This window comes from Eleutherodactylus coqui, chromosome 13 (genome assembly GCF_035609145.1).
Source record: "Eleutherodactylus coqui strain aEleCoq1 chromosome 13, aEleCoq1.hap1, whole genome shotgun sequence".
Taxonomy (NCBI): domain Eukaryota; kingdom Metazoa; phylum Chordata; class Amphibia; order Anura; family Eleutherodactylidae; genus Eleutherodactylus; species Eleutherodactylus coqui.
The window spans coordinates 3,317,867-3,345,321 of record NC_089849.1 but is presented as its reverse complement, the minus strand read 5'-3'; the positions used below and the strand labels follow the sequence as shown (position 1 = coordinate 3,345,321).

General features: G+C 51.4%; 1 protein-coding gene across 1 annotated transcript; it reads right to left on the bottom strand.

Annotated features, from left to right (window-relative positions):
• Positions 1-135: 135 nt before the first annotated feature.
• Positions 136-24,946, bottom strand: LOC136588300 (putative uncharacterized protein ENSP00000383309). Its single transcript, XM_066587406.1, has 2 exons — positions 22,849-24,946; positions 136-392 (listed from the first exon to the last, which is right to left on the bottom strand). Exons 1-2 carry the CDS (start codon positions 24,944-24,946, stop codon positions 136-138), a joined length of 2,355 nt encoding a protein of 784 aa, XP_066443503.1.
• Positions 24,947-27,455: the final 2,509 nt, after the last annotated feature.

The following is a 27,455-nucleotide window of genomic DNA, read 5'->3' as shown; positions in this document are numbered from 1 at the left end:
CACTCTACACATTGAAATCAGTGGGTTCTATTTACTGTGTGTCATGCGCAAATGTTTTGTATGCAATGTGCTGAATCCGGCCTGCGTTTTCTTCCAGTGTTACCTGCTGGATGTGAGGTCTTGTTGCTGCCACCTTCACCGGCTCTCATTTATCATCTTAATTCCTGGGCTGGTTTCTTCTACAGTCCACGAGGGATCTGCTCTCCGAGGGATCTGCTCTCCGAGGGATCTGCTCTTTGATGTGCTCAGGCATTGAGGAGTCTGAGCTTCACCTCCCCTGCAGTCTGTATCTGCTTTACTTCCTGTGTGATCTGACCTCTCCGATGACTTGGATGCTTTCCCCATCACTGCACTCTGATCTGTTAGATACATTTTCTTCACAATCTCGTGAACTGGCAGACGTTTAACAAAAAATAAGCTCCCAGTTAATTGTCCTTTGGATTGCTTCCAGAGTGATGTAATAACATACAAGAGATAATACTAATTTGGCTCCTTTCCCCTTTCTCCACTGGCCAATCCCTTGCTGGTCTTCCCTTCATGGTGCACATCCTCATGATCATGTGACTGTGTCAGCCAATCGTTGGCTCTGATGCAATGATCGTATGATCCTGTGTCGAGACATGCAATTGGAAGCAAAAACCTGCAGTTGACCAACCAGCAGAGGGAGCTGTGATGAGGGGGGGTATTGTTTCTTTTATGTTAGACTTGGCAGGTCACACTATAGTCTTTCAATTTTGACCACTTTTGACCAAAAATTTCTTACAGGATTGATCATGTCGTCAGCTGACTATGGTCTGACTGCTCCCCAGAATGGGGGTCCCATGTCTCCCGCTGTCCTCACTGCTGGCTAACTGCACCCCCTGCACTGAGGAAGGGACTAAATGGAGTGCTGGTCTTTACAAGCCCACTGACGCTGCACTCAATTCCATTGGGACTACCAGCAATAGCCAAGCACTCCGGTGCTTCAGTCAGCCCCATTGAAATAAATGCCCCCATGCTCGGTCAGCACTGCATGCATTCTGATATGACTGTGGGGTATATGTGACGCCGTAGTGAAAGGCAGAGGGGTCACAGGACTTGGGGGCTCAGCAGTGGATATCCTGTGAATAGGGGTAACTTGTGATCCTGATACAACCCCTTTAACGCCGAGGGAAGGAATGGCGAGAGCACACACAGCCAGGAGCATCGTGCAGCCGCAGGACAGCCGGCCAGGGGAAGGCGTCCCACAATCTCTACACCAGTAAAGTGTCAGAACGTTTGTAATGAAGGCGCTGGAAGCAAAGAACAATCAGAAGTTCAGTGCAAGATTATCCACGGGCTTGAGGTTTGTTTATCCTGTGGCGGTCTGCGGAGTAGGTGCTGACCGCCGGGTGGTCCGTGTGACACTGGAAGCGCCGGCCCCGTATGTTACGACGTTATAGAGCGCTCTGTACTCATCCATACGGCATCTTCTTGCATTCTCCTCCGTGTATCCAGCGGACGAGGCTCATCATGCGGTCGGCGGGGTCTTTGCTGGTTTCTACAGGATCGGCGGGCGCTCAGGTGTGTGATCCCCGGCAGGTTACATTCCTCTGCGCCCCGTAAACCACGGCGCCGTCTGTTACTGCCATCACTAGGAAGTGTTAATCCATAAATCCTGCCATAAAGGACCTGATGTTTCACGTAAGATCCGCAGCGACCGGCAGCTTTTATTGGAGCATGAACTCCGAGTGCGACATGTAATATTTCCTGCGCTGCGGGTCCCGGCGTGTCGAGCGGAGCAGCGAGGAAGTCTCATCTTCCAGGAGCTTCACGCCTGCAAAATGTGCGAGAAAGGCAATCCTCCGCAGCGCAGCGTCAGTGGAGCCGCTTAACCCATGATGGAGCGGGACGCCTTCACCTGCCCGGAAACTGATGGAACATTCTACTAACAAAGATGGACGACCTTAAACTGCAAACCGCGTCGGTAATACAGATCTCTGGGCTGCTAATATGCGGACGCAGCCACTTCGTAGCCGTCGCTGGAAAGCTGGGTGACAACCAACATGGAGGCAACTGCGCCTTCTATGTGGGTCTCAGTCAGATGAAGTCTAAATCCGCCTAGTTGGGTCCTTGGATCCACTACTGCTGCATGGGATTGTCCACGGCGCTGCTGCAGATTAGGATTAGATCCGCGGTTTCCTGTGTTCGCAGTGATGGGGGTGGACGCTGTTGGGCTTCGTTCTCATCTGTATTGGAGGTTCCATTTGGTTGGCTCAGATCTGTCCAAAAATCCCACCCTAGATAGAGCAGCATGGACCGCTCCTTCATCTGGAAAAAGGACGGCCAGAAGTCCGGTGGCCCAGTGATGGTCAATACGGCCCATTTTGCGCCATTTGTTTCAGCCATCGGATGGATCACTTCAGGCAGGGATTCCGTTTTTTTCCTTTTTTCAAAATGCAGTAAGAAAACGGAAATCTAACCGAGCCCTTCCTGTTGGTGTGAACGCACCCCGGACTATCCGCCACAGGTCTTACCGGCGCCTACTTCATGAAAATCTGCATCAGGAATCCACGGGGTTGCGTTGGATTTTTGGTGCAGGTTTTCATAGGTTTAGAGGAATTGTCTGCCCTCTTTTCCACCCATCGGCAGTGGATGGATGAGGGTCCGCTGCTTGGGGTCCCCGTCCATCAGCGGATTGTCCAGTGCAGCTGGCCACAGGGTCTCCTCAGCAGGCGGTACAGGAGGCATGGGCTCCGGCTTCACTCTCATCGCAATCAGTGGGAGACCGCAAACGCTGCGGCACTTTCTGGTCACATCCAGCACTGAGCCGGTGAAGAGCAGCGCGGTTCAGTACAGCGGGACGGCGATCAGCTGATGGACGGGGATCCCGAGCGCTGAACCGTCATCCATCAACTACTGATGATCCATCCAGAGGAGAAGGAGGTAGACGACCGCTCTCGGCCGCGGCTCTGCACCGCATGTAAGCCGAGTCCATGGCCAAAATGTCTGCAAGTTTTTCCAAGAAGGACTCTACGTCACAAGTGGCGGCACTACCTTTCCCTGCGTGCGCTGTATAGACTTTGGCTCAGATTCCCATTTAAGCGACATTTGGCAGATTTGATTCTGATTCCACATCAAGTCCGTGGAAGCATCTGCCACGTGAGCGTGCCGCTACGGTGCTGTACTGAGCGGTCCTGCTGATTCCGTCCGCTCTCGCGTATTTATGCATCATAACATCAGATGGCCAACTGCCTGCTATACGATCCAGGACTCCGTGATGCGGTCCGTACAGGTCCAGTCTAGAGTTATGTTGTCCCTGGTGTCATCAGTGTATGCTCGCCGGTGGGGGGCCGGAGACATTAGTGGCTTCTCTGGTATTTCCCAGCATTGTAGTGAAGGGTTAATAGTGGTAAGTGGCTCCAGCCGCATTGCTTTACCTTGGTGCCTTCCACAAGCTGCATATAATCCCCCGTCCCTGTCTGGACTCCATTCTATTAGGGAGACGCCATGCGGAGGATTTATGGTATTCTGCTCCCCGAATGTCACTGGTGGCTCATGTGAACATCGTACGCTTCATCAAGGCACTTGCATCAAGAAGATGGAAATATTGTCACAGTCCTGGATATAATAGGTGATGGGAGAGATCTCTGTACTTACCCCTGATATACCTATACATAGTTATTAGAGCGCCCCCTTGTTACAGTCCTGGGTATAATAGATGATGGGAGAGATCTCTGTACTAACCCCTGATATATCTATACATAGTTATTAGAGCGCCCCCTTGTTACAGTCCTGGGTATAATAGATGATGGGAGAGATCTCTGTACTAACCCCTGATATATCTATACATAGTTATTAGTGCGCCCCCTTGTTACAGTCCTGGGTATATTAGATGATGGGAGGGATCTCTGTACTGATCCCTGATATATTATACATAGTTATTAGAGCGCCCCCTTGTTACAGTCCTGGGTATATTAGATGATGGGAGGGATCTCTGTACTGACCTCTGATATATTATACATAGTTATTAGAGCGCCCCTTGTTACAGTCCTGGGTATAATAGATGATGGGAGAGATCTCTGTACTGACCCCTGATATACATAGTTATTAGAGCGCCCCCTTATTACAGTCCTGGGTATAATAGATGATGATGGAGATCTCTGTACTGACCCCCGATATATCTATACATAGTTATTAGAGCGCCCCCTTCTTACAGTCCTGGGTATAAATAGATGATGAAGAGATCTCTGTACTGACCACTGATATATCTCTACATAGTTATTAGAGCGCCCCCTTGTTACAGTCCTGGGTATAATAGATGATGGTAGAGATTTCTGTACTGACCCCTGATATATTATACATAGTTATTAGAGCGCCCCCTTGTTACAGTCCTGGGTATAATAGATCATGGGAGAGATCCCTGTACTGACCCCTGATATATCTCTACATAGTTATTAGAGCGCCCCCTTGTTACAGTCCTGGGTATAGTAGATGATGGTAGAGATCTCTGTACTGACCCCTGATATATCTATACATAGTTATTAGAGCGCCCCCTTGTTACAGTCCTGGGTATAATAGATGATGGAGAGATCTCTGTACTGACCACTGATATATCTATACATAGTTATTAGAGCGCCCCCTTCTTACAGTCCTGGGTATAAATAGATGATGAAGAGATCTCTGTACTGACCACTGATATATCTCTACATAGTTATTAGAGCGCCCCCTTGTTACAGTCCTGGGTATAATAGATGATGGTAGAGATCTCTGTACTGACCCCTGATATATTATACATAGTTATTAGAGCGCCCCCTTGTTACAGTCCTGCGTATAATAGATCATGGGAGAGATCCCTGTACTGACCCCTGATATATCTATACATAGTTATTAGAGCGCCCCCTTGTTACAGTCCTGGGTATAATAGATGATGGGAGAGATCTCTGTACTGACCCCTGATATACATAGTTATTAGAGCGCCCCCTTATTACAGTCCTGGGTATAATAGATGATGATGGAGATCTCTGTACTGACCCCCGATATATCTATACATAGTTATTAGAGCGCCCCCTTCTTACAGTCCTGGGTATAAATAGATGATGAAGAGATCTCTGTACTGACCACTGATATATCTCTACATAGTTATTAGAGCGCCCCCTTGTTACAGTCCTGGGTATAATAGATGATGGTAGAGATCTCTGTACTGACCCCTGATATATTATACATAGTTATTAGAGCGCCCCCTTGTTACAGTCCTGGGTATAATAGATGATGGGAGAGATCTCTGTACTGACCCCTGATATATTATACATAGTTATTAGAGCGCCCCCTTGTTACAGTCCTGGGTATAATAGATGATGGAGGAGATCCCTGTACTGACCCCTGATATATTATACATAGTTATTAGAGCGCCACCTTGTTACAGTCCTGGGTATAATAGGTGATGGGAGAGATCTCTGTACTGACCCCTGATATATTATACATAGTTATTAGAGCGCCCCCTTGTTACAGTCCTGGGTATAATAGATGATGGGAGAGATCTCTGTACTGACCCCTGATATATCTATACATAGTTATTAGAGCGCCCCTTGTTATAGTCCTGGGTGTAATAGATGATGGGAGAGATCTCTGTACTGACCCCTGATATATCTATACATAGTTATTAGAGCGCCCCCTTGTTACAGTCCTGGGTATAATAGATGATGGAGAGATCTCTGTACTGACCCCTGATATATTATACATAGTTATTAGAGCGCCCCCTTGTTACAGTCCTGGGTATAATAGATGATGGGAGAGATCTCTGTACTGACCCCTGATATATTATACATAGTTATTAGAGCGCCCCCTTGTTACAGTCCTGGGTATAATAGATGATGGGAGAGATCTCTGTACTGACCCCTGATATATTATACATAGTTATTAGAGCGCCCCCTTGTTACAGTCCTGGGTATAACAGATGATGGAGAGATCTCTGTACTGACCCCTGATATATTATACATAGTTATTAGAGTGCCCCCTTGTTACAGTCCTGGGTATAATAGATGATGGGAGAGATCTCTGTACTGACCCCTGATATATTATACATAGTTATTAGAGCGCCCCTTGTTATAGTCCTGGGTGTAATAGATGATGGGAGAGATCTCTGTACTGACCCCTGATATATGGAGACAGTTTAGTCAGTAGCTGCAGGTGGTCATTCTGTAGGGCTCTGGTAGTTCCTCCTGTCCCCCTGGTCTTGATGCTGGAGGGTATTCTGTGGGGCTCTGGTAACTCCTGCTGGTCTGGTAGCTCCTCCTGTGCCTCCGGTCTTGATGCTGGAAGCTATTCTGTGGGGTAGTTCCTCCTGGTCCTGGTAGTTTCTCCTGTCCAGCTCTCCTGGTATCGGCTCCAGGCTCTTGTGCTGGGACATACAGGCCAGAGCAGGAAGGTTTGCTGCATGGATGTGCCATCCTGGAGGGCCCGGACTGCCTGTACAACCTGGTTGGCTACAGGTGACGCCTCGTAGTGACAAGGACACCAGCCAGAGAGGAACGGCCTCCAGTCCCTTTTTGGGGGGGTCTTGCTGGCACCCCTGCTGCTCCTCTTGTCACTTCATTTGCACCACAGTAGATGATTCTGGGGTCATACTGGGAAGCTGATGTGATCCGCAGTTTGCACCGTGTTTTCTCTTATGCTGTAAAATTTTATTTAAAAAAAGTGTAAAAACCTTTGAAATACCTGCTTTCGGCTGCCGCATTCTGACCTCCACAGGGTTTTTATTTTGTTTTTCAGTGTATTTCTGGCATTTTGTGTATGATCTCCTTGTGATTCTTTACCAGTTCTGGTTCTTCTATTCACCATTTAGATTTGTTAATATATATTTATTTTTATTTTAACAAACCTTTTTTTACATTTTTGTTTAATCCCACCAGGGAACTTGAATTTATGATTACTTAATTGCTTGTACCACACACTGCAATACTTCTGTATTGCAACATCAGTGGTCCTTTTCCCTGTTGCCTGTTCTGTCCTGCCACAGGCATGGCTTAATAGAGATCCATACATAGCAGCCCTGGGATTGGTGGCTCAGTGGTCAGCACTGTTGTTTTCCATTGCTGTGGCCTTCATGGGTTCAAATCTGACTAGGGGCAACCTCTGCATGGAGTTTGTATGTTCTCCCCCTGTTTGACTGGGTCTCCTACCACACAGGTTTTACATTGGCTCAGTATGACATAATGCCATGTTGGAGCTATGCTGTCCACATTGTGGTCCCCATGGGGTGCAGCGACTGATGTAAAAAGTGTGTGCAGCGCTGTGGAATAGGTTGGTGATATATTAGCAAGAGGAAAGGATAAATGGAGTGAGTCGCTGTATAACTGGGCAGTTTTGTCTGACGTCCCCTCTGTGATCTGGACTGAGCCATACGGGTTGTCACCCAGCTGCCTAGGATGAATGAGGGGGTTCAGACCGGCTTATGGCAACGGAACGCGTGGATTCCAGACTTTTGCCCAGTCCACAACTTGCCCCCTGTTGAGCCTCCGAGACAACTGCTGCAAGAAATGAAATCCATAGTTGGCTGTTCTTGGGGAAAGCAGGTATTCAGCGAGGCAGCTCACACACATCCTGGTGCGCCTCCCATGAGGAGGGCGAACCGAGCAGCGAATGGAAGAACCATGTAGCAAAAGGAGGAGAAACTCCCCGGGACTCCAAACCTTTACTAACATGTACTCTATTCCAGAAACAAATTCTCAGGCCACGAAGGGCGGTGCGTGCAGCACTTCTCAGGCCACGAAGGGCGGTGCGTGCAGCACTTCTCAGGCCACGAAGGGCGGTGCGTGCAGCACTTCTCAGGCCACGAAGGGCGGTGCGTGCAGCACTTCTCAGGCCACGAAGGGCGGTGCGTGCAGCACTTCTCAGGCCACGAAGGGCGGTGCGTGCAGCACTTCTCAGGCCACGAAGGGCGGTGCGTGCAGCACTTCTCAGGCCACGAAGGGCGGTGCGTGCAGCACTTCTCAGGCCACGAAGGGCGGTGCGTGCAGCACTTCTCAGGCCACGAAGGGCGGTGCGTGCAGCACTTCTCAGGCCACGAAGGGCGTTGAGTGCAGCACAGTTAGGGCCACGAAGGACAATGTGGGCAACACGGCTCGGGCCATTTGTGTTTTTTCCATGTGATGTAATACAGTTTTTAGTATTTTTGACGTGCCGGATCCTTCTGCGATGCGGTGCAGAGTCTGTAATGGGCGGCCATGTATTTTCCCTCACACGGGATGGAATACGCTGTCCCTTAATTCCGCACCAAAATTCGCATGGTTAACTGCAGATTTTAATGCAGAATGGCGGGATTCTGCTATTTTCAGTTCCACATGAAGATTCGTCGGGACGTGTTCCTGTGTGCCGGGCCCCTCGGGGGCCAGTTGCAGACTTGAGCAGATGCCTGGTGCCCCATTCTAATCCCCACGGGGGGCGAGTTATACCACCCAGCTTGCTTCTCTGTAGATGTCAAGGCAACAAATCCCGTCTCCGTCCGAGGCTTCAGCAGCATGAATGGACTGTTTCAGCGGTACTGTACAAATATACAGTTATTAGACAGCAGCCCGCGTGCGAGGGCCTCACAGCTGCAGCCGCGGACGGCGCTCTCAATCACGTTATCACTAGCGCAGCACCTGCAGGGCCTGATTGTTTTTTAAGATGAGGCGGATGGCGCACCCCTCAGCTGAGAGAATGGGGTTACTGTGAGATCCTCGTCATGTGACCTTATCCCAGAACACGGGAACAGGACACGATGAAACTCCGACTGTCTCTTCCTCCGTTCGGGGCTCTCGGCGAGGTGGGAGGCCAAGTTCTGTAAGGTTTCCACAATCTGATATTATCCTGGGAGGAAGGGAGGTAATGGAGCAGTACGGAGCGGCCGGCCAATAAACTGCGCAAGGAGTCCCCCAAATGTATTCTTATTACTGCTGAGAAGGAACTGGTTCTCGTCCAGCCGAGATTGAAAGCACACACCGCCCCCCACAGCCAATCCAGGCATTAGTCTGCACTGTCCTGCTAATTCTTGGGGTAGCCGCTGCTCAGCGTATCCGATGGCAACACCTAAGGAGGCATAACGGGAGAGCCGGCGACTCTATGCTCCCCGAGATGTTCCTGCCTATCGGGGGCTCGTGTGATGCTGCTGGCATGTGGATGGAGGGACCTGAGACCCCCACTGATCCTGAGAACAGGGGTCCCCTGCAGGCTGACTGAATGGGACGCCCAACCGCGCTGACGCTCTCTTCACTCTCGGTGCGGAGATAGCCGAGCGGCAAGTGCTTGGGGATTTCCATCAGCCTCGTTGAGATGAATAGAGCGTCGGCTGCGCATCCTCAGCCAGGGTGAGCCTGCATTGACAGGCAGCAGAGGACACGGGACCCCTGTTCTTGGGATTGGTGCAGGTCTCAGCAGTGAGACCCCCACTGATCAGCAAGTTATCCTCTGCCCCGTGGCTGGGGTATAACTTGTGATGCCGGTACAACCCCTTTACTAGTTACATAATGTCACGATTTGGTCTTACATTACTTCAGGCTTCTTTCCTTAATTAGTCAGGAGGGGTACTGTTTCTCCTTGTGGAGAGCACCCACTAGGCTTCTATCTCATGCAATGCACTCTGGGAAATTTGGTATACAAATTAGATATGCCTCTGCAGCGTCACCTATTGGAGGGTAGCTTCTTTATCAGTCAATGTCCAGTCTGCTAACGGGCCTTGTAACATGTCTAAGGAGATAAGCCGTAGGAGACTTGGCCAGAAGAGAGAACATCTGCAGACAAATGTTTGGGAGTCATTGCCCTCATCGGTGCACAATGGGGTTCTAGTTGGGTGGGTGAGAAGCCTGTGGTGTGGCGGAAAGGGTATTGTATTGCCTTGTGGAGATCAATAAGGAGACTTATAGGCCGTGCAATGCTCCCTGGGAAATTGGGTATCCAAATGAGAGATGGTACAACACCTCCGCAGCGCCACCTATTGTGTATCAAAGCTCCACTGTTTCTCTACAACCTTCTGTTTCAGTTGCTCATAATTTTCAAGACCTCTGCTTGCTTGCAGAGAGTGAAAACATTCTTGTATAAACAGTTTCCTGAGGTTCTCGTTACATTTTGCTGCTTTTAAATACAATTGAAGTATCTCCCTGGAATGAAATAGACACAAAACTGGAATGTGTAGAGCTGCTAGCGTCCCGCGGGGCCGACGCGCTCAACCATCCTGCCACGTGTACACTAAAGGGACACAACTCTGTGCCCCCTAACAGTAATAGACCGGCATGTACCTCCTCAGTATTAATGCTCCTCTCAGTATTAATGCCCCCACGTATCTCCTCAGTATTAATGCCCCCTCTCAGTATTAATGCCCCCCATGTACCTCCTCAGTATTAATGCCCCCTCTCAGTATTAATGCCCCCCCATGTCCCTCCTCAGTATTAATGCCCCCCATGTACCTCCTCAGTATTAATGCCCCCTCTCAGTATTAATGCCCCCACGTATCTCCCCAGTATTAATGCCCCCTCTCAGTATTAATGCCCCCATGTACCTCCTCAGTATTAATGCCCCCTCTCAGTATTAATGCCCCCCATGTACCTCCTCAGTATTAATGCCCCTCTCAGTATTAATGTCCCCACGTATCTCCCCAGTATTAATGCCCCTTCTCAGTATTAATGCCCCCCCTGTACCTCCTCAGTATTAATGCCCCTTCTCAGTATTAATGCCCCCCATGTACCTCCTCAGTATTAATGCCCCCTCTCAGTATTAATGCCCCCCATGTACCTCCTCAGTATTAATGCCCCCTCTCAGTATTAATGCCCTCCATGTACCTCCTCAGTATTAATGCCCCCTCTCAGTATTAATGCCCTCCATGTACCTCCTCAGTATTAATGCCCCTCTCAGTATTAATGCCCCCACGTATCTCCCCAGTATTAATGCCCCCTCTCAGTATTAATGCCCCCCATGTACCTCCTCAGTATTAATGCCCCTCTCAGTATTAATGCCCCCACGTATCTCCCCAGTATTAATGCCCCCTCTCAGTATTAATGCCCCCATGTACCTCCTCAGTATTAATGCCCCCTCTCAGTATTAATGCCCCCCATGTACCTCCTCAGTATTAATGCCCCTCTCAGTATTAATGCCCCCACGTATCTCCCCAGTATTAATGCCCCCTCTCAGTATTAATGCCCCCCATGTACCTCCTCAGTATTAATGCCCCCTCTCAGTATTAATGCCCCCCCATGTACCTCCTCAGTATTAATGCCCCCTCTCAGTATTAATGCCCCCCCATGTACCTCCTCAGTATTAATGCCCCCCATGTACCTCCTCAGTATTAATGCCCCCTCTCAGTATTAATGCCCCCCATGTACCTCCTCAGTATTAATGCCCCCTCTCAGTATTAATGCCCCCCATGTACCTCCTCAGTATTAATGCCCCCTCTCAGTATTAATGCCCCCCATGTACCTCCTCAGTATTAATGCCCTCTCTCAGTATTAATGCCCCCCATGTACCTCCTCAGTATTAATGCCCCCCATGTACCTCCTCAGTATTAATGCCCCCTCTCAGTATTAATGCCCCCCATGTACCTCCTCAGTATTAATGCCCCCTCTCAGTATTAATGCCCCCCATGTACCTCCTCAGTATTAATGCCACTTTATTCTCCTACTCAATAAACTAAACTCTACTCGCCTCTTTCGCTCCCCCACTGCTCCCTTCTCCCGCTCCATTGCCCGTCTGTTGCCACTCCCTTCCAGGTAGGGCGATCACGCTTGCTGTGCTCGGTCTCGGAGTTTGTGCGGCTGACGTAAGTGATTGGCCACAGTAGTCGTGTGCCAGTCTGCACCAGATCATGCAATGCTTCAGCGGCGGCGTCTGGCGCAGACCGGTGCAATGGTGGGAGAGAGAGGGGTGAGTATAGACTGATTTTTATTTTCTTCCATTCCTGGCTGCTCCTTCGGGACCCGTCTCCCACCTCCCAGGACCTGGACAGACCCCCAAGTCTCTGACTGTCCTGCTGAGTCCAGGTCAGGTAAAGAGAGGTGATAAAGGGCGCCCAGCTGACAGGCGCGGGCTGTAATACAAGAGAGCGCTGATGTACTGTCATAAGCCCTACATCCATGTGAGCAATTGTAGATCAGAATGCGTCCATACACTGACAGCAAGCAGGGATCTTGAGAGTGCTGACAAGTGGAAACACAAAGCATATTAGAAAATTGCAGAGGTTTTCATTACATTGTGAATGAATGTTATACAAAAAAACCCCACAACTAGAGACCTGTCTGTGGGTGCCATGATAAGGCCCGGGCATACTTACGGCACGCTGGGCAGCGGGCAGCTTACAGGGGTGCCTGTAGGACTGGAGCACACCCACGTCATACCGGGCACCAGCCGGCCTGCATGCAGATTACTTTTTGTAGAAAGCTCTGGAGACTTGTGGTAGAGGTCTGCATCACATTACCGTTCCCTCCCATGCCCCCCGGACGGGGTTGTTAAATGTAATGGAGACCGCCGTAATCGCTGTCCTTCCATCTTCAAGATTAAACAAACCCTTTACAGGGGAGCGCCAAGGAGCAGCGTCCTCCGATAGGACAGGGATGTCTCCTGCGTTGTGATAGGTCGGCGTGTCCTCCGCGGTCCGGCACTTCCAGATGGACCGCATTTATCCTGTAATAACTGCTAGCAATTACATCCAAACACTCCAATAATGCGCCTTGTGCCAGCGAGAAATGACATTTGTAGATCGTTCACATTCGGCACAGATTATGAACCGGCTTATAATAGGACGTTTCTGGTCGCAGTTAACCACTTCACTGCCAATACGCTATTTGGTGAGGGGCTGCGGACGGCCTTACCCCCTGCACTGTGGGACCAGATGGAATGAATTGTGTTTCTGCTGCTGCGGGGGAGATGTGATTCCTGGCATCGCACCGTTCGCAGTACAGGGAGATGGATTGTTCTGCAGACCTCTGACTGAGCGGTGTGGATAATGTGAGCAATATTACTAGTCCCTACATTGTATGATGGCGTACATCAGCCGGGCGGCACTGGAGAACGTCGGCTGTAATCAACTCTGAGAAGTCTCATCATCTGATATCCACTCAGAAGTGGCAGATTGCAGATGAATAATAGGACTTCTTAGGAGTGTTAGGCCCCTATTGAGATGTCACTATATAACTATATACATACATTACTTATCCTGTACTGACCCTGAGTTACATCCTGTATTATACTGCAGAGCTGCACTCACTATTCTGCTGGTGGAGTTGCTGTGTACATACATTACTTATCCTGTACTGATCCTGAGTTACATCCTGTATTATACTCCAGAGCTGCACTCACTATTCTGCTGGTGCAGTCACTGTGTACATACATTACTTATCCTGTACTGATCCTGAGTTACATCCTGTATTTTATACCCCAGAGCTGCACTCACTATTCTGCTGGTGCAGTCACTGTGTACATACATTACTTATCCTGTACTGATCCTGAGTTACATCCTGTATTATACCCCAGAGCTGCACTCACTATTCTGCTGGTGGAGTCACTGTGTACATACATTACCCTGTACTGATCCTGAGTTACATCCTGTATTATACTCCAGAGCTGCACTCACCATTCTGCTGGGTTTATAGCTAAACTCTCCCAGTAGTCCCTGCTTGTTCAGTGTTCTCGGAGGTGTTACTCTCCCACCATATATAATGTAAATCCCCGTTTATGCACAACGATTGTTGTTTGAACAAATGAATGGCTTGTTTGCTTTCAGTGAGCATTTACATGTACAGATAATTCTGTGAAATCCTCACCATTTCACTCATTAGCTGTGTAAACGTTGTGTAGTTTGTTGGCTCCGGTTGGCGTATGTTTATGAGGAGAATTTCTTGGCTGCAGGTTTTTAATTAGTTCGAAGAATAAAGGCCCTTTTACTCACAACGATTATCACTCTAAAGCCATCCTTTGAGCGATAATCGTTGCCTGTAAATGTGCCCATCTTTCACTTTTCTGCTGAACGATGATTTTATGTTCGGCATAAAATCCATCATTTGGCAGAAGAGCTGATAGCAGGGACTTCACGCTGTGTTCTCCGCGGGGAGTACTGATAACAGTACTGAGCTGTCAGCCCCTTTGTTCTGTCAGTCGACAGAACAAAGGGAATGTATTCAGAGAACAGACCACCCACGGTTCTCTGGATATAGCTCCTGGTGGCTCAAACGCATTAATAAGCTTCTAATTGGCATTAGTATAAATTAGTAGTTTATGAAAAATGATCGCTCAAAAGCCATCTTTTGAGTGATCATCTTTGTGTGTAAATGGGCCCTAAGCCATTGTCTTCTACCCCGTGAGTCATTGTGTCTAGCTGGCTGAACAATCAACCTTCCCCGCATGTTATTTGAAAGACTGAACAACTGAATGAATGTCATTTAAACCTCACGAAAAGCGAACGAACTGCGAAGGAACTAACGACTGCTCTTATCCAGACGGAAACTCAGTGATAAGCGACAAGTGAACGAATGTTGCACGACGGCCTTGTGTTTACACGGTACGATTATCACTCGAAATGATTCATTTGAACGACTTTTGAGTGATAATCGTTGCGTGTAAATGGCCCCAAGATAAGTATCTGTTCATCATATTAGTTCCCTACTGGATTGTAAAGAACACAAAACAGCTACAAGCAGTTAGATTGTTGTGGCTTGTCCTGTCCACCGCCATCAGCTCCTAACGGCAGGCCTGTTGCTGTCAGTCCTTCTGGTGGTGCTCCGCCTCAGCAGCGCAGACTCCAGGGATGATTTGCTAATACATTACGGCGCTGTGTACATATAAAGCCCTCGATACAGGGGTCTCAAAGGAGTGGAAACTCCAAAAAAAGGGTGAGAACACTTTGACAGATGGTGATGCAATTTTGAATGAATGAGGCGAAAACAGCGGCGCCGACGCTTCTCACATAACCGTTTTAGTTAGTCAGATTCTGGTTTATCACAGACAGAAGTCGTTTCTTGAAATTTAGAAAGAAGTCTGTCCTTTGTGCTGTGGGTCATGGGAGGTCTGCTGGGGTGGTGGTGACGCGTGCGCTGCGTTCAACTGACACAAGGATTTTGGGGGTATGTCAAAAGAAAAGCCACAGATGCTATTGGATGCTTACAAGATGAAAACGGTGAATTGGTTAAGAATGATGGTGAGAAGGACGAACTTTTGAAATCCTATTTTGTATCTGTTTTCTCTCTGAAAGTAGATGTAACATCAGCTGAGCTTCCCTGTGCTACTGGGGGAATAAAAGAATGCAGGTTATCTATAAGCAGAGATATGGTGAGGGAACACTTAGCTAACTTACATGAGTCCCAAGTCTCAAGGTCCAGATGAATTACATCCTAGGATACTAAAGGAAGCAGCGGAGGTAATTGCTGAACCACTCGCCATAATCTGTGCCAATTCCTGGAGAAAAGAAGTCCCAGAAGATTGGAAAAGGGCAAATGTCCCTATCTTCAAAAAAGGAAAGAAGGTAGATCCAGGAAACTACAGGCCTGTGAGCCTGACTTCTATACCGGGAAAGATCTTTCAACAAATTCTTAAACAGCATGTATGCAAGTACTTGGATGAGAATGGAGTAATTGACCAGAGCCAGCATGGGTTTGTAACAAACAAGTCATGCCAGACTAATCTAATGTCCTTCTATGATAGAATCACCGACTGGGTTGATCAGGGAAATGTGGTGGATATAGTATATCTTGGCTTTAGTAAAGCATTTGACTAACTATCTCATACCATACTTATTGAAAAAATGACCAAATCTGGGATTGACAAGGCATCTGTTAGGTGGATTCACAACTGGCTGAGTGATCGGACTCAAAGAGTGGTCATAAATGGCTGCACATCCAAGTGGAAGAATGTATCAAGTGGGGACCACAAGGCTCTGTCCTAGACCCAGTGTTGGCCAACATTGTTATAAATGATCTGGGGAAGGGAATTGTGGGAAACTGATCAAATTTGCTGATAACACAAAGCTAGGAGGGATAGCTAACACTAGGGAAGAGAGAGAGAGAGTATACAAAAAGATCTAGAAAAGCTTGCACAGTGGTCGGCGACTAACAGAATGGTATTTAACAAGGAGAAATGCAAAGTCCTACATCTGGGCAAGAAAAATGAAGCACATGCAGAATGAGAGGAATTGGGCTAAGCAGCAGCACATGTGAAAAAGACTTGGGTATACTAATAGATCATAGACTGAACATGAGTCAACAATGTGATGCAGCAGCCAAAATGGCAAACACAATTCTGGGATGTATTAAGAGAAGCATAGAGTCTAGATCACGTGAGGTCATTATCCCCTCTACTCTTCCTTAGTCAGACCTCATCTGGAATACTGGGTCCAGTTCTGGGCACCCCACTTTATAACAGACATAGACAAACTGGAGCAAGTTCAGAGAAGAGTTACCAAGATGGTGAGCGGTCTGCAAATCATGTCCTATGAGGAACGGTTAAAGAATCTGGAAATGTTTAGCTTGCAGAAGAGAAGGCTGAGAGGAGACTTAATAGCTGTCTACAAATATCTGAAGGGCTGTCACAGTGCAGAGGGATCAGCCCTATTCTCATCTGCACAAGGAAAGACTAGAAGCAATGGGATGAAACTGAAAGGGAGGAGACACAGATTAGATATTAGACAGTGAGGGGATCAATGAGTGGAACAGGTTGCCATGGGCAATACAATCACAATAGATGTGGGCAGGCTTATTGACTTCTAGAGGGAGTTTTGTGGATATGGTCTATAATCTCTGCAGGGAGTTGAGAGGTTGGCTGTGACATCCCCTATATACTTCTATGGGGGTGAGTTGTGGGCATACCCTGTTACATGCAGGAAAGGGGGAGGAGGTGAGCCCTGATCTTCATCAAAATAATTCTATGAGATAGTGCTGGTGGTATCTTCTCTATCCTATGCAGGAAAAATAGGGAGAGGTGAGCTCTGACTATACCCTTGAAACCAGTTTGGGAGAGTCTAGTGGGTAGGGCCTTTAACCTGTACAGAGATGAGGAGGAGGTGAGCTGTGATATCACCTATTGTGAATGGTGGATCCTGTGTTATCTATATGTAGGTGTCACCTCTCAGTGTAATCCTGTCTGTACAGGGAGGGAGAGGAGGTGAGCTGTGACTATTGTGAATGGTGGTCCTGTGTTATCTATATATAGGTGTCTCCTCTCAGTGTAATCCTGTCTGTGCAGGGAGGGGAGGAGGTAAGCTGTGACTATTGTGAATGGTGGCTCCTGTGTTATCTATATATAGGTGTCTCCTCTCAGTGTAATCCTGTCTGTACAAGGAGGGGAGGAGGTGAGCTTTGACTATTGTGGATGGTGGTTCTGTGTTATCTATATATAGGTGTCTCCTCTCGGTGTAATCCTGCCTGTACAGGGAGGGGAGGAGGTGAGCTGTGACTATTGTGAATGGTGGCTCCTGTGTTATCTATATATAGGTGTCTCCTCTCAGTGTAATCCTGTCTGTACAGGGAGGGGAGGAGGTAAGCTGTGACTATTGTTAATGGTGGCTCCTGTGTTATCTATATATAGGTGTCACCTCTCAGTGTAATCCGGTCTGTGATGATAATAGGTGACAGCTGAGAAGTTTCATCTACAGAACAGGAAGTGTCAGACTAGTACTAGTCCTAGTGGTCAGTGTGCAGGGAGGGGAGGAGGTGAGTTGTGACAAACTGTTATTATGCTTAGTGCTCGATGTGAGGACTGCAGGATTTTAGTATTTTTAAATTTCGATAAGGACATCAAAAATGTATTTAAAAAAAAGTCACCAAAAATGTTCAAAAAAGTTATATAAAACGCTGATTTCTACAAGAGGTTGTTTTCTGAGGAGGCTTTACGTTTAGGTGTAGAACCTTCCCTATAGACTTCTCTGAGCGCTGTATATATTCTGTCAGCATCTGGCTTTCCCTCCTCATCTAGGGCACATAAAGGGTTAAAGCTACACAACTTGACCCGCGGTCTCGGCGGCTTCACCTGTTTGTGCCGCCTGCTATTTTCCCTCTAAACTGGAGCTGGAATTCCATTCAGCGCTGTGAAGAGGTGTTTGGGAGAGGTGGGGAGCGCAGCAGAAGGAAATGGTTTTATGTCCCCTCTGGTGGAACAATAAGAACCCCCACATTGAGGGCTTCTCGCTGGAGGAGCGGCTTTTCCAAATGTGCAGCAAGCGAAAGAAAAATTGTCTTTTTGGGGCTTTGGTTTTCCTGTGTGGGGCTAACAAGACCACATATGTTACAGCGGATGAACCGCAGCTTCCTGTGCGCTGGAGCCTGCCTCACATTCATAGAGCGGCCACCGCCGCACGTAGACGCGGCCGCCATCGGGCTGGATGCTATTTATAGGTTTTACGTCCTCAGCGGTTCACGGTTTGCACATGAGGTGGTAACTCTTCATCTGTTATTGGCGGAGCTGCTAGACTAGGTGCACTTAGTGACAGGGGGGGAAACGGTAAATGCTAGCGTTGTAAGCTGCCGCTCTACATGGCTGTATGGTCGAGGGTTTATCTCCATCCACCCAACAGTTCTTCCGGCACGCTGCGCAGACTAGAATAGAAGGACCCTACGGTTATCCTGATAACTGTTTGGGCCGGTGGATGTTATTCTAATGGCTTTATCTATGGTTGAACAACTGGCTTTCAAAGAAGACCTGAACCGCTGCTGTAGCCCTATTCTGGCTGGAGATAGAGCAGATTGAAGTGGGACCTGCATGGACCATGAGGAGAAGAGAGAGGGCCAGCAGCTAGAGAAGGAGCTGTCCTTCGGTACAACAGGGTACTAGAGCCTCCATGCCCTTCTGTATCGCATCTTGTATCCAAGCTAGAGGCGGTACAACAGGGTGCTAGAGCCTCCATGCCCTCCTGTATCACATCTTGTATCCAAGCTAGAGGCGGTACAACAGGGTACTAGAGCCTCCATGCCTGTCCGTATCACATCTTGTATCCAAGCTAGAGGCGGTACAACAAGGTACTAGAGCCTTCATGCCTGCCCGTATCACATCTTGTATCCAAGCTAGAGGTGGTACAACAGGGTACTAGAGCCTCCATGGCTGCCCGTTTCACATTGTATCCAAGCTAGAGGTGGTACAACAGGGTACTAGAGCCTCCATGCCCCCCACCCCCCCGTTTCACATCTTGTATCCAAGCTAGAGGCGGTACAACAGGGTACTAGAGCCTCCATGCCTGCCCGTATCACATTGTATCCAAGCAAGAGGTGGTACAACAGGGTACTAGAGCCTCCATGCCCTTCTGTATCGCATCTTGTATCCAAGCTAGAGGTGGTACAACAGGGTACTAGAGCCTCCATGCTGCCCGTATCACATCTTGTATCCAAGCTAGAGGCGGTACAACAGGGTACTAGAGCCTCCATGCCTGTCCGTATCACATCTTGTATCCAAGCTACAGGTGGTACAACAGGGTACTAGAGCCTCCATGCCCCCTACCCCCCCGTTTCACATCTTGTATCCAAGCTAGAGGCGGTACAACAGGGTACTAGAGCCTCCATGCCTGCCCGTATCACATTGTATCCAACCTAGAGGTGGTACAACAGGGTACTAGAGCCTCCATGCCCGCCCATATCACATCTTGTAACCAAACTAGAGGTGACCCAACAGGATACTAAAGCCCCTTACGCCCCTCCATGCCCGCCCGTATCGCATCTTGACCGCCCCCATAGTCGTGTACAGACAGGACGGCCGCCCCCATAGTCGTGTACAGACAGGACGGCCGCCCCCATAGTCGTGTACAGACAGGACGGCCGCCCCCATAGTCGTGTACAGACAGGACGGCCGCCCCCATAGTCGTGTACAGACAGGACGGCCGCCCCCATAGTCGTGTACAGACAGGACGGCCGCCCCCATAGTCGTGTACAGACAGGACGGCCGCCCCCATAGTCATGTACAGACAGGACGGCCTCCCCCATAGTCATGTACAGACAGGATGGCCGCCCCCATAGTCATGTACAGACAGGATGGCAGCCCCCATAGTCATGTACAGACAGAATGGCAGCCCCCATAGTCATGTACAGACAGGATGACCGCCCCCATAGTCATGTACAGACAGGATGGCCTCCCCCATAGTCATGTACAGACAGGATGGCCGCCCCCATAGTCATGTACAGACAGGATGGCCTCCCCATAGTCATGTACAGACAGGATGGCCTCCCCATAGTCATGTACAGACAGGATGGCCTCCCCCATAGTCATGTACAGACAGGATGGCCTCCCCATAGTCATGTACAGACAGGATGGCCTCCCCCATAGTCATGTACAGACAGGATGGCCTCCCCCATAGTCATGTACAGACAGGATGGCCGCCCCCATAGTCATGTACAGACAGGATGGCCGCCCCCATAGTCATGTACAGACAGGATGGCCGCCCCCATAGTCCTGTACAGACAGGATGGCCTCCCCCATAGTCCTGTACAGACAGGATGGCCTCCCCCATAGTCATGTACAGACAGGATGGCCGCCCCCATAGTCATGTACAGACAGGATGGCCTCCCCATAGTCATGTACAGACAGGATGGCCTCCCCATAGTCATGTACAGACAGGATGGTGATCCTTTCCCTTTAAGGCATTGTTGTTTCTGTCCAGAGGTCACTGTCCGTGGGGATGGGGTATATAATGGCAGCCCCGCTTCTCGGTGTGGAGAGTGGCTGGCACAATGGAGCTGGGACAGCGAGTTCTGCTCTGGGGCTCATAAAGCTTCTGAGGGAATAGTTTTTTTCCTCCCCTGTGTTACAGACTGTAAAGGTTGAATACCGCAGAGCTGCTCAATGCCCGCTTATCAAAGCCTTGAGGCGGAGGTTGGGGTGGAGCGCAGGTTTTGGGGGGTCCTGGCACCTTTGTGGTCTCCGCTGCTCTATGCGTTGCTCTTCCTCGTGTTATATAGAATCCTCTTACATTTTGCTGTTTTATGTTTTCTCTCCACAACAGATTACCTTGCGTTCCGTTTTCGGGAGGCGGGGGGGGGGGGGGGGGGGGGGGGGTAAATGTTCCTGGACTTGGAGTACAAATTATTTGTTCTTTCTTTAGTCCTGGCTAAAAACTGTGATCTCCTTCCAGATCTGAGCTTGGACAAATAGTATCAATTAATCATGCTGATTGCAAGTGTAGATTTAATTGCATTAACTCTTTCAATGCCCTGAGAAGCTGCTTATCAGAGGGGAGTAAAGTGGTCCCATATGAGTCCACAACTAGCGCCCCCCGGGAGCCGCAGATTGGCTTCAGCTGCTGGAGTCCTGGGACCTGCGATCCATCAGGAAGCTCTCTGGTTTCAGGGCTCATCGCGGCTTCCTGCAGATGCAAGGAGACGCCGACCGACGCCGTCGGGTACAACATGACGCGCCCGTTCTTAGTGTTACTAATCCAGACTAACGGACAGCGTGAACTTACCCCTGGCAGCCTGGAGGGGCGCCAGAGCCATCACCGTGGCTAATGCTGCAGCAAAATGTTGATGCTATGTAAGGCGCCGCTTATCATCCAAGCCGGCCAGTTTCCCGCTTTGCTACATGCCCTTCGCACAAAGCCACACCCATTTCCCCAACAAGCCACACCCATTCCTTCCAAATGCTGCATTTACATGGAAAGAATAGGCGTGAAGTGAATGATGATCATTCAGCCTAAACCCGAGCCGACGACCAACCAGAATCGCTCACTTGTTGTTTACGCTCGTTCAGTCCCTCTCATTCGCTTATACAGGACTGAACGAGCCAACGTTGTATTTACCCGTTTAAACCGACTGCGCGAGTGCGACTGAGTCAGCGGTGACGTCACTAGCTTGTCTAAAAGGACCCTAAGCCACAACCCTTTCACAATAAGCCCCGCCCCTTTCCTTCCAAGTCACACCCACTTTCTGGTAACCCCACCCGTTTTGCACTGCGGCCCTTTTACGCAGGACAGTTATTGTGCAAATGATCAAGTAATTGAGTTGTTTTTGCAATATTTGTAAGCTATGCAGGCGAGCCGCGACCGCGGGATCAGCGGGAATCGTGGGAGCGGGGTTTACTGCAGACCTGAATGTTGTCATCCGTCCGCCGCGGCGTTCGGTGTCAATAGGTGTTGCACTGCTGGCGCGGTCATGTCTGAATGACATTGTTTGGTTTAAACGCCCGCGGAGCGACATCGGAGCGCCGCTAATTGCACGCTCGTTTTAAGTAATCTTCATGTGTAGCAGGTGCGCGGTTCACGCTCTCGCAGCGCTCTTATTGTCTTTGGTCTAGCGGTAGGTCTAAAACGTAACATGGCACTCCAGTTAATCTGACAGCTGTGTTATTTGCACACCATTTTCAAGATCTTTGTTGCTGTTTGTGAACGGAAACCGTTTTGTTTACACGTAGCGCCTGAAAGCCCCATGGAGCTCATTCACCGGCGCAGCGCGGAGGGTTTGTTACAGTTGCATCCTGTCCAGCCTCCTGGGACTTCGTGCTTCTGGGCTCTTGTCTTCACACGGGGCTGTTGGGGCGGTTGCCTCGAACCGCACAGCAAAAAACGTACACAGTTTAATAGCAAATGGATGCGTTTCACAGGTAAGGCGCGGCTCCCCGAGCGTAACGTCAGGGCGCGTTACGTGGTGAATGGACCCAATGAAGGTACATTGATTTTCATTGATCCATTCACATTTGCGTATAATACGCATGTAGAAAAGAGCGCAGCGTATTCTACTTACTGCATGTCACGCGCAGAAAAGCCCTCTTGTGCTCTACGGGCGCATAATTACATAATACATTGTATATGTGCCGCGCTTATCCGCAACAACGCTAAGTGACAGAGCGGGAAATAAAAATGAAACCGGGAAGAGTGACAACGTGCGCAAAATACTGACGGCATGTGGGAGATGCTGGCGGACTGTGAGAGATGCTGGCGGCGTGCGGGAGGTGCTGATGGCGTACGGGAGATGCTGGCGGCGTGCGGGAGGTGCTGACGGCGTACGGGAGATGCTGGCGGACTGCGGGAGGTGCTGACGGCGTACGGGAGATGCTGGCGGACTGCGGGAGGTGCTGACGGCGTACGGGAGATGCTGGCGAACTGCGGGAGGTGCTGACGGCGTACGGGAGATGCTGGCGGACTGCGGGAGGTACTGACGGCGTACGGGAGATGCTGGCGAACTGCGGGAGGTGCTGGCGGCGTGCGGGAGGTGCTGGCGGCGTGCGGGAGATGCTGGCGGCGTGCGGGAGATGCTGGCGGCGTGCGGGAGATGCTGGCGGCGTGCGGGAGATGCTGGCGGCGTGCGGGAGGTGCTGACGGCATGCGGGAGGTGCTGACGGCATGCGGGAGGTGCTGACGGCATGCGGGAGGTGCTGACGGCATGCGGGAGGTACTGAGGGCGTACAGGAGATGCTGACGGCGTGCGCGAGTTGCTCGCAGACTGCGGGAGGTACTGACGGCATGTGGGAGATGCTGGCGGACTGTGAGAGATGCTGACGGCGTGCGCGAGTTGCTCGCAGACTGCGGGAGGTACTGACGGCATGTGGGAGATGCTGGCGGACTGTGAGAGATGCTGGCGGCGTGCGGGAGATGCTGGCGGCGTGCGGGAGATGCTGGCGGACTGTGAGAGATGCTGGCGGCGTGCGGGAGGTGCTGACGGCGTACGGGAGATGCTGGCGGCGTACGGGAGATGCTGGCGGACTGTGAGAGATGCTGGCGGCGTGCGGGAGGTGCTGACGGCGTACGGGAGATGCTGGCGGCGTACGGGAGCTGCTGGCGGACTGTGAGAGATGCTGGCGGCGTGCGGGAGGTGCTGATGGCGTACGGGAGATGCTGGCGGCGTACGGGAGGTGCTGGCGGACTGCGGGAGGTGCTGGCGGACTGCGGGAGGTGCTGACGGCGTGCGGGAGGTACTGACGGCGTGCGGGAGGTGCTGGCGGACTGCGGGAGGTGCTGACGGCGTACGGGAGATGCTGGCGAACTGCGGGAGGTGCTGACGGCGTACGGGAGATGCTGGCGGACTGCGGGAGGTGCTGACGGCGTACGGGAGATGCTGGCGGACTGCGGGAGGTGCTGACGGCGTACGGGAGATGCTGGCGGACTGCGGGAGGTGCTGACGGCGTGCGGGAGGTACTGACGGCGTACGGGAGATGCTGGCGGACTGCAGGAGGTGCTGACGGCGTACGGGAGATGCTGGCGAACTGCGGGAGGTGCTGGCGGCGTGCGGGAGATGCTGGCGGCGTGCGGGAGGTGCTGACGGCATGCGGGAGGTGCTGACGGCATGCGGGAGGTGCTGACGGCATGCGGGAGGTGCTGACGGCATGCGGGAGGTGCTGACGGCATGCGGGAGGTGCTGACGGCATGCGGGAGGTACTGACGGCGTACAGGAGATGCTGACAGCGTGCGCGAGTTGCTGGCAGACTGCGGGAGGTACTGACGGCATGTGGGAGATGCTGGCGGACTGTGAGAGATGCTGGCGGCGTGCGGGAGATGCTGGCGGACTGTGAGAGATGCTGGCGGCGTGCGGGAGGTGCTGACGGCGTACGGGAGATGCTGGCGGCGTACGGGAGATGCTGGCGGACTGCGGGAGCTGCTGGCGGACTGTGAGAGATGCTGGCGGCGTGCGGGAGGTGCTGACGGCGTACGGGAGATGCTGGCGGCGTACGGGAGATGCTGGCGAACTGCGGGAGGTGCTGGCGGACTGCGGGAGGTGCTGGCGGACTGCGGGAGGTGCTGGCGGACTGCGGGAGGTGCTGGCGGACTGCGGGAGGTGCTGACGGCGTGCGGGAGGTACTGACGGCGTACGGGAGATGCTGGCGGACTGCGGGAGGTGCTGACGGCGTACGGGAGATGCTGGCGAACTGCGGGAGGTGCTGACGGCGTACGGGAGATGCTGGCGGACTGCGGGAGGTGCCGACGGCGTGCGGGAGGTACTGACGGCGTACGGGAGATGCTGGCGGACTGCAGGAGGTGCTGACGGCGTACGGGAGATGCTGGCGAACTGCGGGAGGTGCTGACGGCGTGCGGGAGGTGCTGACGGCATGCGGGAGGTACTGACGGCATGCGGGAGGTACTGACGGCATGCGGGAGGTACTGACGGCGTACAGGAGATGCTGACGGCGTGCGCGAGTTGCTGACGGCATGCGGGAGGTGCTGACGGCATGCGGGAGGTGCTGACGGCATGCGGGAGGTGCTGACGGCATGCGGGAGGTGCTGACGGCATGCGGGAGGTGCTGACGGCATGCGGGAGGTGCTGACGGCATGCGGGAGGTGCTGACGGCATGCGGGAGGTGCTGACGGCATGCGGGAGGTGCTGACGGCGTACGGGAGATGCTGACGGCATGCGGGAGGTGCTGACGGCATGCGGGAGGTGCTGACGGCGTACGGGAGATGCTGACTGCGTGCACGAGGTGCTGGCAGACTGCGGGAGGTGCTGACGGCATGCACGAGGTACTGACGGCGTACGGGAGATGCTGTCGGTGTGCGCGAGGTGCTGGCGGCGTGCACAAAGTGCTGACAGCGTGTGGGAGATACCGGCGGCCTGCAAGAGGTATTGACGGCGTGCGGGATGTGCTGACGGTGTGCGGGGGAGGTACTGACCACGTTTCGTGAGATGCTGACACAATTTGCTCCTGTCGGGCCACCGTGCGTAGATGCAGAGGCTGCTGGGAAGTTGCAGAACTCTTCATGCAGAGACTAATCTTCATTTCTGTAAGCCTCCTAGATATGCTGGAGGGACCGCAGACCCGCGGCGCTGCCCGTGTATCAGCGAGTCAGCCGTCATCGCACGTCTTACTTTCTTGGGGATGGACGTTCCAGGGGGGTGCAGTTCTGTCCTTGGCATTGAGCAGCTTTAACCCCCCTACATCCGGCTCGGTGGGCACCTGTCACCCGTTTCTCCGGGACACGCCAGGCACTCGCTCCCCTCCATATAAATGGTATTTCTTGATTCCTGGCAATCTCTCTGGGAAAGGAAATAGCTGTCAAATAAAAAGCGTCCCGTGAAGAGCGAGCGCTGATAATCCCCAATCACTAAGGCAGGCGTCCCTCTCCAAGCAAGAACACGCAGAAGCCGAGCGCAGCGCCATGATGCTGTCTGACTGCGGTCCTCGTATAACCGTATCCGCAGGAATCCACACAGTAGATAGATGTCCCACCGCCACAATACCGCCTTAAGTGGCCACATTATTCTGCTGGAAAACAGCTGTGTTACCTGCGCAACGTGCCGCCGTTCCAATCCGCCGCGAGGCGTTCAGGCCGATCTGCTGTTTTCTAGAAAATTCATGCAGCTTCTTAACAGTTTAAAAACCATAGCGGCGCATCTGATGCAGATAATCCGCGTTCTTCAACTCAGGGCCCCTCACTGGCGAGGAAATTGCGCCTTTTTCGTACGATGCGCGAAGGAGTGAAAATGCATGATTATGAATTTCAATGTTTCATTCTCATTTACGATGTTTTCTCGGCAATGGAAGTGATCGCGATCCTCTGCCACTGCTGTGGCAGGGGATTCCTTCATTCCCGCAGGGAGTCCCCTCGTCACTGAACACTTTGACAGTGCCGTCACACCTTCACCTTGTTGTCAATGGGGCCGGCGGCAGCATGTCACGATGTTCAGTGATGAGGGGACTCCCCACGGGCATGAAGGAATCCCCTGCCACAGCAGTGGCAGAGGATCGCAATCAGCTCCCATGGCTTTCAGTGGGGCTGCCGCCGCCCTATTGAGAGCGGCGGGATTCACTGCAGTGATATGGCGCTGTTTTCACATGAAACGCCTTGCTTCCAGTGGTTTTCAAAATATTGGGTTGTGATTCGCGGTCTGATATTTCTCTCGCCAGTGAAAAAGGCCTAGTGTTGAAGAACACAGATAATCTGGTGACAACACTGCCTGTCGCAGGTCCGGATATATTAGGCAACAAGGGATCGTCAGTTCTTGAAGTTGATGTTTGAAGCAGGAAAGATGACCAAGCGGAAGCGTCTGAGTGTGATGTGTAGACGGCCGGTCAGAGTGTCTCCAAACCGGCCAGTCTTGGGTGTTCCTGGCATGTAGTGGTTAGTACTCTGAGGAAGGGCAGCCAATGAACTAGCAACAGGGTGATGGGTTCACACCGGGCACCGCGGCTCGCTGTATATGGGGCCGCAGCGCGCCCATGTGACTCCTGTCCGCCTGCAATGAACACGTGAGCATCAGGACTGCAGCATGGAGCAATGGAAGAAGGCGGCCGGTCTGATAGACATCATGTGCCCGGCCGCTGCGTCACCCACCTGGGAGGAGACAAGCCTGCGGGGCAGAGTGATGATCTGCTGGGTACCTGGGTCTTGGCATCATTTGGCTGTACAAGTAGCCACTTCATGGCAGTGGGATTCCCTAATGGTAGCGCCCCCAGTAGGATGATGTGCCGCACCGCAGGAACAGGACAGAGAGATGAAGGAGACGACTTCTCATCCCAGGAGGCCGCAGCGAGCGACTTCCAGAACCTGCCGCTGATCCTGCAGGACTCCTCAGACGTCTGTGGAGTCCGGGCCTCAACAGGTTAGACACACTATTCGGCGGGAGGTTGTGATGTTGTAGCAG

What these genes read in the sequence shown, in the direction of transcription:
- LOC136588300 (XM_066587406.1), bottom strand. Translation starts at nt 24,946, where the DNA reads ATGCCGTCAGTACCTCCCGCATGCCGTCAGCACCTCCCGCACGCCGTC. An exon ending in GCACGCCGCCAGCATCTCCC is followed by an intron (nt 393 to 22,848) that starts GTACGCCATCAG and finishes AACGTCTGCCAG; the next exon opens with TTCACGAGATTGTGAAGAAA.